Raw genomic sequence first — 19,375 nt, forward strand, 5'->3', positions numbered from 1 at the left:
GCCTCCTTGACCTCAGCGGCGCTAACCTGCGCTGGTGCGGCGGTGGTGCGGTGGTGGTGAGATGATGTGGTGGTGTGGTGGTGGTGTGGTGATGTTGTGGTGGTGATGCGGTTTTGATGATGTGATGGTAGTGTGGTAATGTGGCGGTGGGGTGTGATTTGGTTTTGGTGATGTGGTGGTGGTGTGGTGACGTGGTGGTGATGTGATGGTGGTGTTATGTGGTAGTAGAGGTGATGTGGTGGTAGAAACGTGGTGGTGTGATGATCTAGAATCTAGATTATGACGGTGGTGTAGTTGCGGAACGTGATGTGGTGGTTTGATTATGTGGTAATTGTGGCGGTGGTGTAGATTCGGCGATGTGGTAGTGTGATGATGTGGTGTTTGTGACGGTGATGTTGTGATGTGATAAATTGTTAGTTGATGTGATGACGTGGCGGTGGTGGTAATAATGTGAAGCTGTGGTGGTGTGATGGCGTTGGTGAAGTAGTGACGGTACTGTTGTGGTGCTGTTATGCCGATAGTGATGTGAAGGTGCGTTGGCGGTGATGATATGGAGGTGATGTGGCAGTGGTGATGAGTTGTCGTGAGGGGGGAGGTAAAGAAGGTTATTTCTTGTCGGTGGTGGGCACTTGTAGTGGCATGGGCATTTTACTGCTGGCGCCACTGCGCCGGCAGCAGTGTTTTCTTACGACTTCTTACCGTTAACGCCACTGACAGCGCGTCGTATACGTATTACTGCTAATGCCGCTCCGAATACAATCACAGTGCGTCATTTGGTTGCGTCACGACAATGATGACGCAAGGCAGGCAGGATGCAAGAGTACTTCACGAGGTGATGGCTATGTTTGAAGCATGATTACAAATTAGTTTTATTGTATAACGCTTGCGGGCGCGGCGAGAGAGTGGTGACCTTGCCAGGCCAGACCACGCGGGGCAATCTATAAATTTTTTTTGTCAACGTAATTAGTGTTTAGAAATGCATCATTGTAAAACGTAGTTATAAGTCATCGACGAATCTTTTTTTAAGCTGTTTTTACTTACATACATTTTTCTCCCAGGGAATCTATTCATGAGGCAAATAAAAGAGTTTTGGGCCACAACTGCATGCATTACTCGTCTGTAGAAAAAATCAAATCAAAACGCTCAGTATTTTAAGAGGAGTTAACAAAAATGACGATCGGAGCAAACTAGTCAACTTTGAAGTCATGCCAAGAGAGATTAGGGCTGGCAAGCGTTCGTTCAGAACACTCATGGCGACTGCAATGCACAATGGATAGCAATCCTGGACGTTAAAATTAACATCTATTACTACGCTAAGTGGTAATTGCGTCAAGGTAATGTATTACAACAAATATCACAATACAGTCATATATATACGCCAGCCTCAGAACCAAGGGTGATTTTAACATAATCGCCATTATAAACGGTGATAATGCTAAAGTCTCGGACATTCATCGTGTTACACGATGTTAAACTCTACTTCGGATAAATATCATAGAATATATATAAAGACAATCAGCACATGCCACCAGTGTGTGTGTGCTTGTCGAGACTGCATGTAGCGCATAAAGTCGAGACGACACGAGAACATCTCGCGACCACACTGAGCTTATCGATAACATCGCGATGCGAGGGGACGTGATCGCGATGTGAATGAGGGGATCAAAATTAAGGGTGTGATTGGAGTGTGAATGCGCGTTGGTAGGAGTATGATTGAGAGTGTGAGTGCCGGTAAGGGTGTGATTGAGAGTGCAAGTGAGGGTGATATTGAGAGTAAGAGTGCGAGTTAGAGTGCAAGTGAAGGAGCGAGCGAGTGGGTGTGTAAGCGCAGGTGGGGTTAGGGTACAAATTATGTCAGAACGAGAGTGCATTTGAGGGTTAGGATGAGGGTACGAGTGATGGTGTAAATGAGGGTGTGATTGAGGGTATGAGTAACGGTGCGAGTGAATATAGAGGGTACCAGTATAGGTGAGAGCCAAGATCAACGTAAGAAACTCATTTTTGAGGAACTCTTGCATAGCAGGCTTTATTAGCAGCTAATGAAATACCTCCCCATCAACCACGCGTTTGAGGTTCAACTGGCTAATTTTGACTAAGCTTTGGCCGCTTCTTATTTCACGTGAGAGAGGCAATCGATAAATTATAAAATACTCAACGCTGATCTATAAAATTCTTTAGTTAATGATTAAGTATGAAGATCATTAATCATTTTTTGACTACAAAGCGCTGGTTGACAAAGCATCGCGTAGATTTGACCCGACGAGGTGCGCTTGTCGTGATGCGTCGCGGAGTAACGCACGACCAAGCCTCCTTCACAAAGACAAGCCACTTGGCGACCCTTCAGTTCAGCACACACGCGTCTCTATGACCTGACATGCGCGTCAGAAATTTGTTATCCTCACATTTACACAAAGCGTGTAAACCCTTTGCTAATCGAGGGCAAGCCGCTTCGAATATGGACGATTCATGGTAAACTTTGACCGAGTTGCTTGAATGTAGAGGAAGTGTAAACGAAAAATGCTGAGTACGTCGAGTATGAGTAGACATTTACCGCATAATATAGGAATTCAATCTCATCAAGAGTCTTCATTTTAAAGAAGTTGCCGTTGTAGACGAGCATCACATGCAGACTCAGTGAAAGTGTCATTCAAACGCCCCATTGAGCGTCGATGGCATCTGATGCTCATGATCCCAGAGATCATATAAATGTGCTTTTCTCCCATGGTCCATTGATTTGTTGAGAAGCACTTGCGGCTTCGGATGATTTATATGAAATAAAGTACAATATTCATCCCAAGGAAGGAATTAATTTTAAAAATTGGAGTTATGTAAACATTTTAAATAAAACCCACATATGAATATATTCAAGGTAATAACCAAGGGTCAAATGATGAATGATACATGAGGGTGTCGTGGTGGCTCGTATACGCGACATGGATTATAACAAGGAGCTTGGTGAGAGCAACGATACGATCGGTCGATAGCTTCGAATTTCTAGAAGTAATTATTATACACTGAAATGAAGAGCTACACATTGAAAGCAGGACTGCAAATTGAAAAGAATAGTTGCACATAAAAAAATTCAACGTGGGATGCCAACGTGCATCCCAACTGAAAAAAAGTTCCAAAGTGGGATGCCAACTGAAAAATTCCAACGCGGGATGCAGCGTTACTCAGCAGCTCAGGCTTATGCAATGCAGTTGCCCATATCGTTGTGTCACTCCTGATCTGGACAGCAATCTTTGCTTGCAAAGAATAATGAAGGAGTCAAAGGCTAAGCTCCTAATGCTTCGTTCGTTACTGACTGCTTGGCTTTGAGTTACTGCTTGAGTTACTCTTGAACGGTAAACGCAATGAAGTGCATAAACCCGCAATTAAATAATTCTTTATCCATTTCTTGTTTTACGTCAACAACAAAGGACGGTGCATAAAATAAGAATCGACTACCGTTAGCTTAAGAAATACATAAATATTTCATTTAATTTCCAGAAAAATTGTTCAATAAAATCATTCGTGCAAGCGAGCGAGAGAAACCTGTCTAAAACTTATTTGAAACTAATTCCGACGAAATTCTCTTGCATTCAAATACATAATTCCAAGCGGTTGATTGAAAAGCAGGACTGATCAGACTTGATTGTTATTCGGCCGTCGATGCGGAGGTTAAGGTGACGTTGCCTAACCGAGTTAGCGAACTCGGTGAGAAGTTCCTGATAACAATGAGAGGAAGTGCTGTTGCATCAAGCGTTTTTCTTCGAGTGCAAGTATGGTAGAGTGTGCATGGGTTAATTTGTGAGCATTACGAGAGTTGTTAGCAGTAGCTGCAATTACATTACCTCGGTAAACTTCAGGACAGGTAGATGATCAAACACTTTAGCTTGTGGTTAAACAACTAATGAACTGAGATGGAAATGTTTTTCTTCAAACCTCAATTCAGTATCGCCTTATCTTGAATGAGGAAATCTCGCTAAAATTCTCCGCCGCCTCTAGTGGTTAACCACTGGCCAGATCAAGATCCTAATCTTGAACTAAACTATAAATTATTTTTTGTGTTTGTAGTGAAGTCAGCCTAGCAACTACTTCAACGTAGGGATCGAGCTAACCATCCACACCTGCATAAGCTAGCATGCTATGACTTTTTACGAAGAACCTGTTCCATCAGAGGCTAACATATAGCTATTGGATTCGATTAAGACCGGCTTCATTAACATGCCTCAAACTCGAATTTATTTTTTGTCGCTAGTTTGTTAACCCCTTGAGTTGGAAAACTTGATTTGTATCAATTAAATTTAACAACAAAACATGAATAGATTCGCGCAGACGGCAGACAACCAGTGGGGAATGACAAACTGTTAAACAGTAGAGCTAACGCCTCATTTTTATTGAAACATAAATTTAACATTTAGAACTATAATTTGCGACTATCAACAGCCAAATTGTTATTGAGCTATAATATTCAATTTCAAGTCTAAAATTTCAACAAGGATTTTTAATGTTGAATGTATTCTAGACGAAGACTGGAAAAAACTAACAAAATTTGAATCTAGTTACGGATTAGAGCCCAACGAACATCGTGAGTTTCCCATGTTTCACATAAGGAATGCATACAATATTTGGGTGAATCCATATGGAAGACAAGCCAGGGACGGGTTTAGGAGTTACGTCAGCTCCTGAACTTGCCTTCAGCTCGGAAAATCGTGACCAACAAAAAACACGTGGTACTGGATGACAATGTCATCAGAGGCCACACCGCCCGACATGATCACGAGAAGAACCGAGCAGAAACGTATAGTTGTCGATGGAGCTTCAGAGCGCGAGACACTAAGAACCTGCGATGTCTCGAGGCTTCTTACAAGCAACCTGTCTTTGCTATCCATCTCCCATGTTGGGTATCTCCAATGTAAGACATTTTCCATGAAAAAACGTCGCCTGTCGAGTGCCAGTAAGGAGCGTTCAATGATGCATGCAGGAAATAAGTCGGTTTTTATATTCAAATCTACTCAGAGTGCGCAGTATTGAGTTCAAGTTTAAATGTGCATACAAAAAAATATATTAAATGCAACACTCTTAAATAAAATCCGTTGAAGATACGTGACTTCCAGGTAAAATTTTCTTGGAAGTTTTCCAATGACTTAAGTTTTCCAGGTATAATTTTCTTGAACTTAAAATATATTTGATCTCAAGAGCCAATTACTCCTAACATTGGAAAAGAAATTATGCCTTGAGTTCACTCGCCAATAAAAATAATTGAGTAATCACCGTAAAATTGCCTTGGCAGTGAACTTTCAACTTTTTTCCTGCGTCGAATTCAAAGTCAGAGTGTGTGAGAGAAGGTCAGATACAAGTTTGATGATGAGAGGTACATAGCTCGATAGCTGGAAGTTGGAGCAGGTGTGTCAGAAATGCAGTCTAGTCTTGGAGCACGTGAAGAATGATGCCCTCAATAACTGTTCACATCTTAATGCTATAATAACTAGTGGCAGCACAAATACAGAGTGATTCACGTAAACTTCCTGATTTCAAAGCCTAATAAAATAGAACTAGTAAAGATATTATTACAGTGTAAATTTTATTGAACAAACATTACCTGAATTCGTTATCACTGAGTTTTAAGATGACATAGGACAAATGATTACATCGGACATTAGTTTTAAAGATGACTACATCGTCAACTCGCTGAAGCATATTGACGGGTATGTAGGCGATTGTTTGGCGTATGTTGTTCCTCAAAGGAGGTCGGTTCCTTGTACCCGACTTCCTTTCATTCATATTTCATTCGTCAAATTGTTGTTTTTTTTTAAACAATTGACTCATTCACACTTCCACTTGCCTTAAAAGTGTTCACTCACGTAACAATCAATTTTCTATCCGAAATCCGGCCTGAAGGACGAACACGTAACCGAATACGGAATACTTGTTGAGTAGGATAATGGAACGGTCATTAGAATAGCACGCCTCGATAGCAAACGCACGCTGCTCACTTGTCCAATGAATAGTGCCAACTGACTAGGCGGGACACAAAACTTTATTTATGACATTGCCTTTCATATGAAATACTCCCAGCCGTTTTCCTACAACATCTGGCTGCTTGACACGAAATACAAAACAGTAAGTGTCCGTGAATCACCCTGTTATATGCCATAGCAAGTGAATTTTTGTACATTTTAATTTGTGTTGTCTATGCAGCTAAAATTCGTCAACGATTTTTTCAATTGATTTCAAGCTGATCACTTGAATGGCATAGTTTGGAAGAGGCATAATCAATCTTTGATTTCTATTCCATGTATTGTTCCATTTTGTCCATTCTACGAGAAGACGCTTGAACGCAAACATAATCGTTAGTCAATTTAAAAATAACCTTAAAGAGTGTGAACCTAAAAAGTTTCCACCTTATTTAGATCGAGTTAGCGTGCCAAGAATGACTCAATTACTCTATCATAAAACTTGATAATTACTTCCTTTTGGGAGGGTAATTATAGCACTTTTCCGAACTCAACGTGAATTAATAGGGCTTATTTCAAAGCCTTATTACTCGCCGTTACATTAAAGCGCCTCTAGCTCAGGGGAGCATCTGCTGGTTTGCAGGGAAATGCACTGGCCTAAAGGGAGTATATTGCTCATGGAGAGTTTTCAGGCTCAAGGAGAAGGCAGCTGGTTAAAGGGGAGTCTGCTGCTCATGAAGAGCTGGTGGCTTAAAGAGAAGGCAGCTGGCTAAAGGGGAGTCTGATGTTCATGAAGAGCTTTTGGCTCAAGGAGAAGGCAGCTGGCTAAATGGGAGTCTGATGCTCATGAAGAGCTTGTGGCTCAAGGAGAAGGCAGCTGGCTAAAGGGGAGTCTGATGCTCATGAAGAGCTTGTGGCTCAAGGAGAAGGCAGCTGGCTAAAGGGGAGTCTGCTGTCAAAAGAAGGAGTCTGCTGGCTGGAGGAGGAATCTACTGATTAAATATGAGATCGCATATTGTTTGAATTAACAACTGACTTCTTAGTTCGACAAAATACAGTAATTTTTCATAAAAGGATCTCGTGAATGATAATATAAATAAAAATATTCGTTATTAATTAAAGAATGAACTGTGTTTCTTAGTCCGAAATCATCGGTTTTAAAATTCATAATGAAGCATATGAATGTGTAAGAATTTAAGCATAATGCCTTTTACTAGTTATCTGAGTAAGGTCCAAGGCAATCGGTACCACACCAAGCAATCGCTTCAATTTCATAGCCATCGCCATTCAATTTCATTTCCATAAAGTATCTATAAAACAAAGAACCAAAACTCGGAGGCCTCATTCGTAAACTCCAATAGGACGGGAAGAGCGATGACGTGAGCGCGACGCCGGCCACTCCAAGTCGCGACTGTTGGTCAGGGTGAAGCAGCAACGGGACGGCAGCACTCTACATAGCAGTTCGCCCACCGTTCAGTAAAAAAATTTATCGCTTATAAGTGAATGTAATATGTTTACTAGTGTTACCCATAATACGCATACTGGAGTCCGAAAGGTAGATTCTGTCCCCGTTAACAACCTAACAAAAATATGAACGTGAACATTCCGGTCAATTGAAATAGTGACATTGTAAGGTCATATTTTTGGTCCGGCGCACAATCTTGTCACAAATTGTATAGGAGTAACTTCAAGTTTAAATTTGGCATTAGCATTTGGCTATAAATTAAAAAAAGTTGACTTTAGGACCAGTCAAGAACCAACTCATGAACAGAATGACACCTTTCTTATAATTACCAAATAAATGAGCTACAATAAAACTTCAAATTTGGCAATCTCTTCCACAAACTGGCAAATTTCTCGGCTGAGTAAAGACTTGCAAATTCGAGGCGCATGTCAATGCAATCAACAATCTTAGGCTTGGCAAGGGCCGTCACATTTTTGTGATGCTCAACAGCGCTTCCTGCATCGCAAGTAATAACTAAGAGCACTGCAAGTTAAACTATAAGTCGTAGAGCGCGTCGTTAGCTTCTCACTTCTCTGTAATTCATAAAACCTCGAACTTGCAGGAATTGAGGTCATTGCTACCTTCCAGAAGCTATAGCGAGATTCCGACGTTAGTGGAGATGGAAAGCACCAGAGGATAGCAGAGGTTAAGAGTCGCGCAGCGGCAATTACCAGCATACAAACCTTCGCACGGAGCAGCAGGCTATTCGAGCGTGGCATCGTGATGGCTGGTGGCATCGCAATGGCAGGTGGCTTCGTGATGGCTGGTGGCATCGTGATGGCTGGTGGCATCGTGATGGCAGGTGGCATCGTGATGGCTGGTGGCATCGTGATGGCAGGTGGCATCGTGATGGCTGGTGGCATCTTGATGGCTGGTGGCATCGTGATGGCTGGTGGCATCGTGATGGCTGGTGGCATCGTGATGGCTGGTGGCATCGTGATGGCTGGTGGCATCGTGATGGCTGTTGGCATCGTGATGGCTGGTGGCATCGTGATGGCTGTTGGCATCGTGATGGCTGGTGGCATCGCCATTATAAGGGGCTCTGTCACTCCAAGACACCAGTGAACGCCAAGAGAAAAACAACATAGCAAATTATCCCTTGTGTCTATCTCTTACACATGTAGTTAACATGTGACATTGTAGGAATGCACTATCACTATCATGTACTTTTTAGAACTTACAAATAAATACTCGTGTGCCACTTAAGAGATCATGCGTCCAGTATTCCAGTTGAACGGATCTCCAATACGACAGAACAGAAGTCACGGTTCCGTTGTCAAACAGGACAGGGCCAGGCAATAGAGCAGGAGTGCCAAAGTTGTTGTCGAAACTTATGTTACTCGATGAACTCTCATGATACGAGGCTCAGATTGTTTCGGTGCCCTGACCATGGTTGAATTATTACAAAAATATTAATTCAACCATGGCGCTGACTACATCGCGTAGACGATCGGTGTTCAACAGCCCGACGAAGGGTGATACCGAGACCCGATCAACGCTATCTTAGTCTCACTTATAAAAGGCAAGCCACACAATCTGCACCGGAGTGATTTCGCAAAAGTTAACACATCAGCAGTATTTAGGCAAGTGGCGTTCAGTACTAACTACTAAAATTTCCTGAATTAACGTAGGTAAGGATTCGGTGGATCGAAATTTCAGGCTCCGTTAATGGCTTGCAACTATAGTGTCAGAGCACGGTGCCCGCACTGTTTGGTAAGTCTTTGTCATAATATTTACTAATTCATCTTTAAATATTTCTAGTGAAATAAAGACGTACCAAATGTAAATGTTATTATATGCGAATTCTATATCTATACAATGTGTGCTAGTGATATATCGTGATCAGAAAGGGTACTAGCGGCTCCAAAAATGTGACGACTGTACAGTGTATAGTGAATACAATGAGGGTTTGATCATCCTGATAACTCACATTGTTCACCTCACGATAGAACAATCAGACTGCCGTCATTTAGTACCGTTCAGCGACAATCGTGACTTCACCGCCCCGGTCACATGCAACTGCCTGAGATTATTGCAACATTCGAAAATGTCTATACAGAATTGCATGGCGCAATCGATGCCTAGATTAAGATGCAGGTTAATGTCACTGCGCGTGCCACGGTCTTCTCGCAACACAAAAACGTGATCACCAACATCTTTGCTTTACTATTGTCATGTTTTAACGTACCATTACAATACAATCACAAACTTAATCAGCGCATTTTCTGCCATGGACTTTTACAAGAAAGAATGATAGCTCTGATAAATTCAGCTGAATAATATAAAACAAAGCGCAGATAGCAAGCAAGGCTTTGAGACGCAGGCGGAGGGCAAGGCAGCGCTCGTTTGAGAAGGGCTAATCGAAATAAGGCTAATGGAAGGAAGGCTAATCGCAGGCTTCTCTGACATTCACGAGCAGCAATCAATTTACGGCAGTGACCGCACCTCCTCATCGGCGCTGGGCCAATTAGTGACGCTGGGTAAATTTTCACGCTCATTGAAACTCACTTCTCTGAGTCTCGCCGAGATGACTAAAAACAACCCTTACGTCGATGAATGGAATATATTATTAAAGTTCAGTTGGGGCCACATGAAATAAGCCAAAGAAGCCAAATAAAGGTAAATTGAGATCTCTACAAAAATATCAAAATCGTTATAAAAATTCCGTTCTAGGAGATTTGCAGACTGTTAGGCTGTCACGAGTTTATAAAATTATTCATCAAAAGTGAACACAATTTTCATACTTAAATATTATTTTCCTTTATATTTTGCAAATGTAGGTCGAAATTGTAAATTAATCATAATAATTTCTCATCTTTACGGATGAAAAACAATGAAGAAATTAATAACAAATTAAAATTGAATTAAATTAATTAAATTATAGGGCAATTGTCGTATTTTAAATTACTCAAATTAAAATACGACAACCGCCCCATGAGTACGGTGGGCTGTTCTCATTTTTAATCGCTATAGACATGACACACTGTGTCGCTTAAATCAGAAAACGTATTATAGTTCATTCCATTATTAAACGACACTAGAAGTAAACCATCACGTTCTGAGTAATATCAGAACATCATGTACCTCAAGCTTTTAAGGAAATTGAATCACTTGCTTCCTGAAGTTCAAGGCGCTGAATTGTCGAATTTAAGTTTCCAAAGTTTGGAAAAGGGATAACTTAACCCTATGAAACACTGACATGCCTGCAAGATGCTTCGAATTCATACGTGACCCCTTTTACAACGGAAGGCACAATGAAGGCTCTGAATCGCAAAATTATTTACAAGAAAGTGTGGTAAGATTAGTAGTAATGACATATCTAAGTGTTGTGACTGGTTTTAAACACTAACACTGATCCACTTGGTTTTAAATCCCTCAACGCAGATTCTCATTACTTCATCACATAATGCTTACGAACGTGTAGAAACTCAATGTCTTCATACTTCAATATTCTGTGATGTCGCAATTTGTTCAGCCGATATTAGTTTTCCCGAAGTTGGAAAAAGTAAAATCTAAAATTGAGATTTCTATTATATTTAACTGTGATACGTATTTTGTCGGATTGATTCAGAAGGGAACAATCAATCGTGTAGCAATCGAATTAATTATTAATTGAGACTTTCCGTTTACCACCAACAAATCAATCACTAATTGTACACACGAGGTCGCCACTGGCAATTCACTTGCCGTTCTACAAGTCCCAGACTCCTCTACACGCCCTGCAGACGGGGTCGCCAAGAGGCGGTCCGTGGTTCTTGTCTAGCACGCGGACCGTAAATAGCAGCTATATAAGAATATATTCCACCAAATAGACAAAAATTATTTTAATCATGAGCATATGAAATTATTATATTCATAACCTTTCTCCAAGATTGTCTCTAGTTGGACTGGGATGAATTCTATTGTTGCCAACATTTTTACTACAGTGTCGTCGTCATCGTCTCTTCCGATGACAGTCCATCGCAAAAGCGCGCGACCTTGCATCGCTACCAAACCTAGTCCAACACAGAGGCCTACATTTGGTTCTTTCTGTCACATTATACGAAAGAAGAATAAAAGTTACTTGTCTTATTTAAATGATCAAACTGAGAATAATGCATGCAAGTCCACACAAAAATATTTAAATATTGAAACAGAATACACATATCTTTTACGAGCCGAAAACAAAGGAAATCTCAGACAGAACGTTAATAACTTTTCGTCATAAAAGAGTCCTAGTCTAATGAAATAAAAGGCACCACAATTTATTCATAATCATTCGGAATAAGTAATTAAATATGTTTGAAGTCAATTCATTAACACGTATCGCGAACGTGTGTGGAAAGCCATAATTTTCACTTAATGCGTTGGGAGCTACATAATAATTCCTTGTTAGCACTCGGACCAAAATTAAAGTCAGAGTCAGTTTAGTAAATACCCTAATATAATTGTATTCCTTGATGGCAGTACATGGAAATCTAAAATAGAATAACAGATAATGTAAATCAGCGCTAAGAACGACTTCATAACTTTATTATAGCTTAACATATCAAGAGCTAGTTCAAAGGTTGAAATAAGTCAAGAAAAAGCACTTGCACCTCTAGTAGATCAGTTTAGAGCTCCACCATAGTGGCATGTTGCTATAAAAAAAGGGGGAGCATTCAGCTCAACAACAAAATAAAACCTAATAAAAAGATTGACTTTGGATACGGTGAACAAATACGTTATAAAGCGCGTAGAACCTAACCTTCTGCACAAACGTGGAGTGCAAAAAGTTTCAGAGATAAATTAAAAAGTCATAAGTGGTCGTAAAAAATAATATACAAGAGAAAGTCACAACAAAAAGATGTATGTGTTATAAACCCAAATATAAGGCCCTGTATTATATACAACTCTCGTGCCGGAGTGAAGAATTATCTGCATGGTCATCTCTAAATAATAAGGCCATAGATTATGATTGCATTAGAGACAGAATAACAGTGATAGAAGAATTTGACACAATCACGAACGAATGTTTTTCTTCAAATGCAATGATCTCTAACGCATGGCCCTGAACTACGAGATTTGATCTTGTTGAGATGCGCAGGTTGTGGACGTAATTAATGATTGCAAGGCGAAGGTAATTACACTGCAGAGCAACACATCTTATCCGCCCTATTGCACTGCGCCACCGAACGCTGTAGGGGCACGGTTAAATAGAGGGACTTTGGGTGCGTTAGCCCAGCATTGAATTGTGGACAAGCAGAGATTGATACGTGAATTGCAGTGGTAGGTCATGCTAGTGTGAAGTGAGGTAGCGGGAGGTCATGCTAGTGTGAAGTGAGGTAGCGGTAGGTCATGCGAGTGTGAAGTGAGGTAGCGGTAGGTCATGCGAGTGTGAAGTGAGGTAGCGGCAGGTCATGCTAGTGTGAAGTGAGGTAGCGGTAGGTTATGCTAGTGTGAAGTGAAGTAGAGGTAGGTCATGCTAGTGTGAAGTGAGGTAGCGGTAGGTCATGCTAGTGTGAAGTGAGTTAGCGGTAGGTCATGCGAGTGTGAAGTGAGGTAGAGGTAGGTCATGCTAGTGTGAAGTGAGGTAGAGGTAGGTCATGCTAGTGTGAAGTGAGGTAGAGGTAGGTCATGCTAGTGTGAAGTGAGGTAGAGGCAGTTCATGCTAGTGTGCAGTGTTGTCTCGTCATCAACGTCGAGCTTATATGAAAATAAATTCTTTATCTAATTAATCAACACATCCTTAAACATCAACATCCTACCTTATTAGCACCAAGAAAATATCTTGCAAATTAAATGGCAAGATTATAAATGTTCGCGGCTCTTCAAATGGTGTCTTCTTTTGCCATGGATGCATTTAATGTTATTGTTGAGATGATTAGTGCATATAGCTGCCGGGGCATGTTCACACTGCGACGACTAGTAATGCATTTGACTACCGGGGCAGTTAAATGACTGGTGCACGATACTGCCACAACATCGTCAAGCTACGACGACTGATGCACGAGGTCGTCACAACATCGTCAAGCTACGACGACTGATGCACAAGGCCGTAACAACATGGTCAAGCTGAGTCGGAGTGATACACGTAACTGCCACACAATGGTCAAGCTGCAACGACAGATTTATGCATGTTACTGCCAAAAAGTTTGACCAGCTGCAGCGATCATCTGTCAAGCAGCGTTGGACAGATCGGCCCAGCTTTGGCAGGCAGGTCAGAGGGGGTCAAGAAATGCGTGTCGTTTTCCTGTAGGAAAACAAAGCGCTGCTTTTATTGGAATCTCTGGTCCAGCTCAGTCGATGCAGAGATGAGAGAGAACAATGTTGGAGGCAGTTAGTTTGGCGCGCGTCTTGCGGTATTTGGACTAAGGCCACACTCATTTCGTAGGGAAAATATTTCTTACAAGAACAGAGGAATTGCAAGAGTTAATTTGTTACATTTAGTTCATATTTCTTTGTAAAAGTTTCTGTTTGGGGTGTTCCTTCGAAAATTTAGTCTTTTTCAAGACTTTGAAAACCACAAAAAAAAAGCAATCCCATCAAAAGATTGAAATGAAGTAGCAATCAATTTGGAATCTATTTGAAGAGCACTACACACGAGTAAATTTTTACCGAACATAGTAGAAAATTTGGCGAGTACGAAGTAATTTTAGTCCCGATTGATGTCCTTGTCATTTCAAGCTTGAGCTGTTCACATCACCATCCCCTAAGTTAGCCAGTTCACCTAACCTCTGCTGAAAAGCCTGCATTTCAGGCAGAATTCATCTAAAATGTCGCAACACTTATTTGACTTCCTAGTATGCTTGATAATAACAGGAGCTCCACCAGAACAACAATACTTCAGGTTTACAATTGCACCTCTACATTCTACATTGGATAATTGAATTGCATTGATTAAATTATGACATGAAATCGTTTTCCGAATGCTTCACAGTATTGGATGGTTTATGTAACGCCAAAAAAATTGTTCATGACGAATAAATTCCAGTCTGTTGATTGTCGCAAGAAGCCATGCGTGTAAAAACAAGACATTTTCTCGCATCGTAAGAGCAAGTTCGAGTAACAGTTGATCGTACATCGTAAGAGTAAGTACGAATAACAGTTGATCGTACACCGTAGAAGCAAGAGAAGCAAGTACGAATAACAGTTGATCGTACATCGTAAGAGCAAGTACGAGTAACAGTTGATCGCCATTTCAGGTGGCTAGTAGGATGTAACTAATCGGGTGCAGGACATTTACGGCCTTGCATGGGCGCGCGACCTTGTGGACAGCCGCTGCGGGGCGGTGGTCATCGCTTTCCTGCGCGCTCGTTGGCTCTCAGAACAAAGTCCTTGAGGGACGCAAATATCAGGATCTGGCCGCTCTTTTTTCCCCGTCTTTGTCAAGAAACTCGCCGAAACATCAAGTGGCGGAGGTTCAAGTCTCTAGACGCGAATGTCAATGAATATATTTTAAGCATTTCCTGGGTCTCTTGAGTTAATCCTCTTTTTTATTTCGTGTTCAACAGCAGCGACAAGAAGAGATCGCACAACGCCAGAGTTTACATTTAAAAGCACGCAAAAATGCTGGATAAAGATAGAATAAAATAAACAAACAACAAAATTTATATGATAGCGCCTCACCGCGCGTTTTGTTTGTGCGTCAGTTGGGTTATGATGGTTACAGCTTAGTTCAGTAACTCTAAGATACTAAGAGTTTCAAAGCGATACGCCAACATTTTTAGGCTAGTCATAAACTTTTATGATTGCAGCGAAATTCAAGCAGTAAACATACTCAACCACGTTGAATTACATAAAATACTTACAGCCACATTGTGTGAATTAAATGCTACTAGCGTTACCTACAAACGATCATTGTGTTGTGGTGCCAGGAGGTATGCGATGACAAAAGATGTTACATTTCAAATTCTTAACGTACTTTTGTCAAATATATTATCCCCTAAGTGTGTGTCATAGGAAACGAACTCTAGTTGATTTTATTCAACGTAGTAAATTTAGTTCGATGCTGGCTCTCGACTAACCTGGTTTGAAGAAATATTTGGTACGTGTTTTAGTCAGGAATCTTGCGCTGAATAAAATATAAATAATATTTTTATTTATTTGCTCTGAATATTTACGTTCAAAATAAAGTATTAGATTATTTACGAGTTGTGCAGTACAAATTTATACACAATTATTTTTACCAATGTATCTGTTTGTCGCACAGAAATTGGAATAGGTTTCTTGCCAGGGATAGAATTCCTGTCAGGAATAGATTTTCTGCCATAAATAGGTTTTCTGCCAGGAATAGGTTTCCTGTCAGGAATAGGTATTCTGCCAGAAATAGGTTTTCTGCCAACAGGAATAGGTTTTCTGCCAGGAATAGGTTTCCTGCCAGGAATAGGTTTTCTGCCAGGAATGGGTTTTCTGCCAGGAATAGGTTTTCTGCAGGAATAGGTTTCCTGCCAGTAATAGGTTTTCTGTCAGGTATAGCTTCTCTTAGCCACCTTCATCCATCGAATTTCCGCCTGGTTTGTCAAACAATTTTTAAAATTCTCCATGAATGAATATCTACGTCGCGTAAAGGACACGCTGGGAACTTGAGTGCAGGCGCGGGAGCGCTGCTTGCACACCCAGACTGCCCTGCAGCAGTACAATCGACAGCGTCCGAGTATGTTTCTTCTGAGCTCACTTTACTTAGTGTTATGGCAGAGAAAATTTGTTCAACTTAGGTCAACTAATTCATTTTGTGAGCAGTGATGAACTGTTGTTGTTTCCTAAGTTTATCTCAGTGTCTTGACGGACACAGTATTAAACCAATACTGAATATGAAATTTATACTTTCAAAGTATTTTATAACACCAATTTCCTTGCGCATTTACAAAGTTGGTCAATGAGTACGGAAGAATAAATGAAGTAAATAAATTTAGGTAACCAACGAGCACTCATATAAAAACTAAACTAAAACTGATCAAAATATTTCCTCGTGGATGTAGTGAAATAGACATAAAATATGTAGGAAGAGACATCGTCCTGACTGATACTGGACTGTTTTTTTCTAAGCATGCAACTTAACGAACTCAATGTTTTCAAATCTGAATAGCAAATAAATGCGCATGCATGGCCGCAGGACTTAGGGAACAATTTCACAATTTAGAGGATTTTTTGACTTTACTGAAGGCCAAATCAAGAGATTATTTTTAGATGGAAAAGGTTTGCACGACGCGAGAGTAGCGTCACATTTTAGGGCTGGGTCGTGATTTTGGCGAGCAGGTGCGGCATCGCTGGTCAGCACTCAGCAGGAGGCCGCCACGTGGTCATGACATCCGTCACCTCCGAGATCGTAAACTTGAAAATTTTGCCCTCCTTGTTTGGTGATGACGGGTTAAATATGCCACGCAGAAATCGCATATTCTGAGCTAAGGTCACGGAGTGCGTTTCGAAGAAATAATTTACCAATTTCACTAGCACATCAAGTGTGCAATGAAAATATGAAATTGTACTGCAGTGAAATTGTACTCGTACTGAAATGACAGCCGTTACGAAGGTTAAAATCAAAAAACAGAATTTCGCGACTGCTTTATATGATAAACGACGTAAAAAAAGCGACATGAGCGTTTTCCCACCTTACTTCAAAGTTTGTTCGAAAAATACTTCAAATATTTACCATCGAATACAATCGAACAATAAAAAACAAATCCCTTTTTTCATTTTCGTTCATGAACAAGTTTTAGTGGATAAAACATAGTTTCTGGAAAAATTTTCTCGTCGAGCAGCGTTGGGTATGAGTACACGTAACTAGATGGTGTCACATAGTGTAGTTGCCTTGCTCAAGCATTAGTTTACGTCACGGCACATTCCGAACGAAATAATTGAAGAAATTTCGTAGCGGTTGGAAATTTTGTTGTGCAGTTCATCTCATACACATTAATCATTGATATTTGTTTGTTGGCTGCTTAGGGCGAGTTCCCTTTGTGGACGAAGAGTGATACAGTGGAGTTCATTTCGCGACAGCAGTGTTATGATGGGTTAATTTTGCTACAGATATGCTACGGTGGGATTCATTTTGCTACAGCAGTATAACAATAGAGTTCATTTTGTGGCTGATGTGTTACGGGAGAGCTCATTTTGCAACAGCAGACTTACGATGGGGTCCATCGTTATGACGGCGCCAGTCCACAGGAGTATATATATACCTGTTGCTAAAGTTGTGCCGAAACCTATCGAAGTCGTCTTCTATTTGAATTAAAATTATAACGTACTATCCTCCTTTTGTTTATCCAAGTTGCGTTTGCACGAATGTTGTAATTTCTCATTTTTACATTTTCATCCTTCGCGCTGGCTTTTTCAATCATCATAATAATGACTTGACTGGCAAGACTAGTGTAGGGACAGCAAGGTGTCATGTAGCGTTGCCCACAGCAGTCGGGAAGCGATCGGTTAGGTTGGGCACCAATAATTACCATCCCGACTCCCGAGGACCTTGAAACATTGCTCTCAGATGAACATTAACTTAAAGTTAGCACTGAAAAATGTACTCCTACTACAGTTTAGGTTGAGCCGACTAGAGGGAATGTCGAACAAATAAAAATAACAATTCATGCACAAAAAAAAGCAAGCATGCCAGTTGAAAAGAATCTCGTTCGACACAATGTTTGAAGTTGATTTAGAACAAATTCAAAATTTATCCCTGAAACAACATGAATTAAATCAAGTGTAACACATCATGTGGATATTCAATGAATGAAATAAGTCATAATAGATACACTTGAAATGCCAGCTGGTAATAGTTGAAAAAAAGAACAAATTTTGCAGTACCTAGCTAGCAACCTAATTTTAGTTTATCTTGCAGGGCAGAGCATAACCGAGGATGCAACAAATCAAAATAGTGGTCAAATACAGCCGGCGAAATTGAATCGGTCAGATATGGCTTATAGGGCGTTAAGAAGATAGTTAGTGGTAGATGATAAAATTGAACTTTGCATGGGTTTAATTCAGTAGTTCGGACATTATTCAGTGGCTTACTTACCTTGACAAAGTTATTCATTTTCGCTTCAAGTTCAAGAGACTTCAATAAATTGTTTCAATTGTCGCCTGTCGGTTACTGCGATCCTTTTTCTGATTACTTAACAAATAGAGTTCTAGCTACGAGATTTAGATTTGTATTGCATCGGTTTTCTCGGCAAAGCATCAACAATGTTCACAAATCTGAAGTGGTGACGAGCGACAGTCACCGCACCGCTGAACTTAACCACTCACGACAGCGTCCAGACACTCACTGGCGTCTGGCGTGCGTCTTGTGCTGAGTTCCATCCTGATAACTCGTTTTCTATCAAAGCTTCGTTAATCACACTGCACGTTAATTACATAAAACATGCTTCTTGAAGTACAGAATGAATGCAATTCTGCATTCGTTTTCTACACGTGCAAAGAATTGATTGTTACTTTCCGATTGGTGGCAGTAGTAAATTTTGCCCTCATAAGGGTTCGTCATAAGCAGATGTGGATAGTAAGTTTTACTCGAGATTTTTGTTTGATGGGACAGATTCATGCCGACAGTATAATAAGCCACATGAGATTCCAAAAATACGATAATTTCAAGCGGTTTTACTTTGGTTTCCACTAGCGTTCAATAAACTCCGGGTATTCGAGACTGTGCCTAGCAATCCCAATAATGAATAACCTGCACATTGATTTCAAATTGAAAATTATCGTTTTTATACCGCATTTGGATCAAAATGAAACTTCAAATTCACACTAGGTATAAATAATGGAATATAGAATATTGTTTAAGGCACGTAAAATTAATCGCCACTTTTTCAGTAAGTCCTGAGTAAATGATGAAACACGATGTTTCAGTCAATATTGAATAAAATTATGTTAGTGAGCCTGTTGCTGGTAACTGTTGTGTTAGTGAGCCTGCTGCTGGTAGCTGTTGTGTTAGTGAGCCTGCTGCTGGTAACTGTTGTGTTAGTGAGCCTGCTGCTGG

The 19,375-nt window shown here is 40.6% G+C and overlaps 1 protein-coding gene across 1 annotated transcript in view; it reads right to left on the reverse strand.

Annotated features, from left to right (window-relative positions):
- LOC108672890 (phenoloxidase-activating factor 2) overlaps positions 1-18,671 on the reverse strand; it is a 40,770-nt gene extending 22,099 nt beyond the window's left edge. The window contains exon 1 of the mRNA XM_018160646.1: positions 18,416-18,671. Coding sequence (XP_018016135.1) covers positions 18,416-18,433 — 18 coding nt within the window. The 5' untranslated portion in view covers positions 18,434-18,671. The remainder of the gene's footprint in view (positions 1-18,415) is intronic.
- Positions 18,672-19,375: the final 704 nt, after the last annotated feature.

The sequence above is a fragment of the Hyalella azteca genome, unplaced genomic scaffold (genome assembly GCF_000764305.2).
Source record: "Hyalella azteca isolate HAZT.00-mixed unplaced genomic scaffold, Hazt_2.0.2 contig13248, whole genome shotgun sequence".
In the NCBI taxonomy this organism is placed as follows: Eukaryota; Metazoa; Arthropoda; class Malacostraca; order Amphipoda; family Hyalellidae; genus Hyalella; species Hyalella azteca.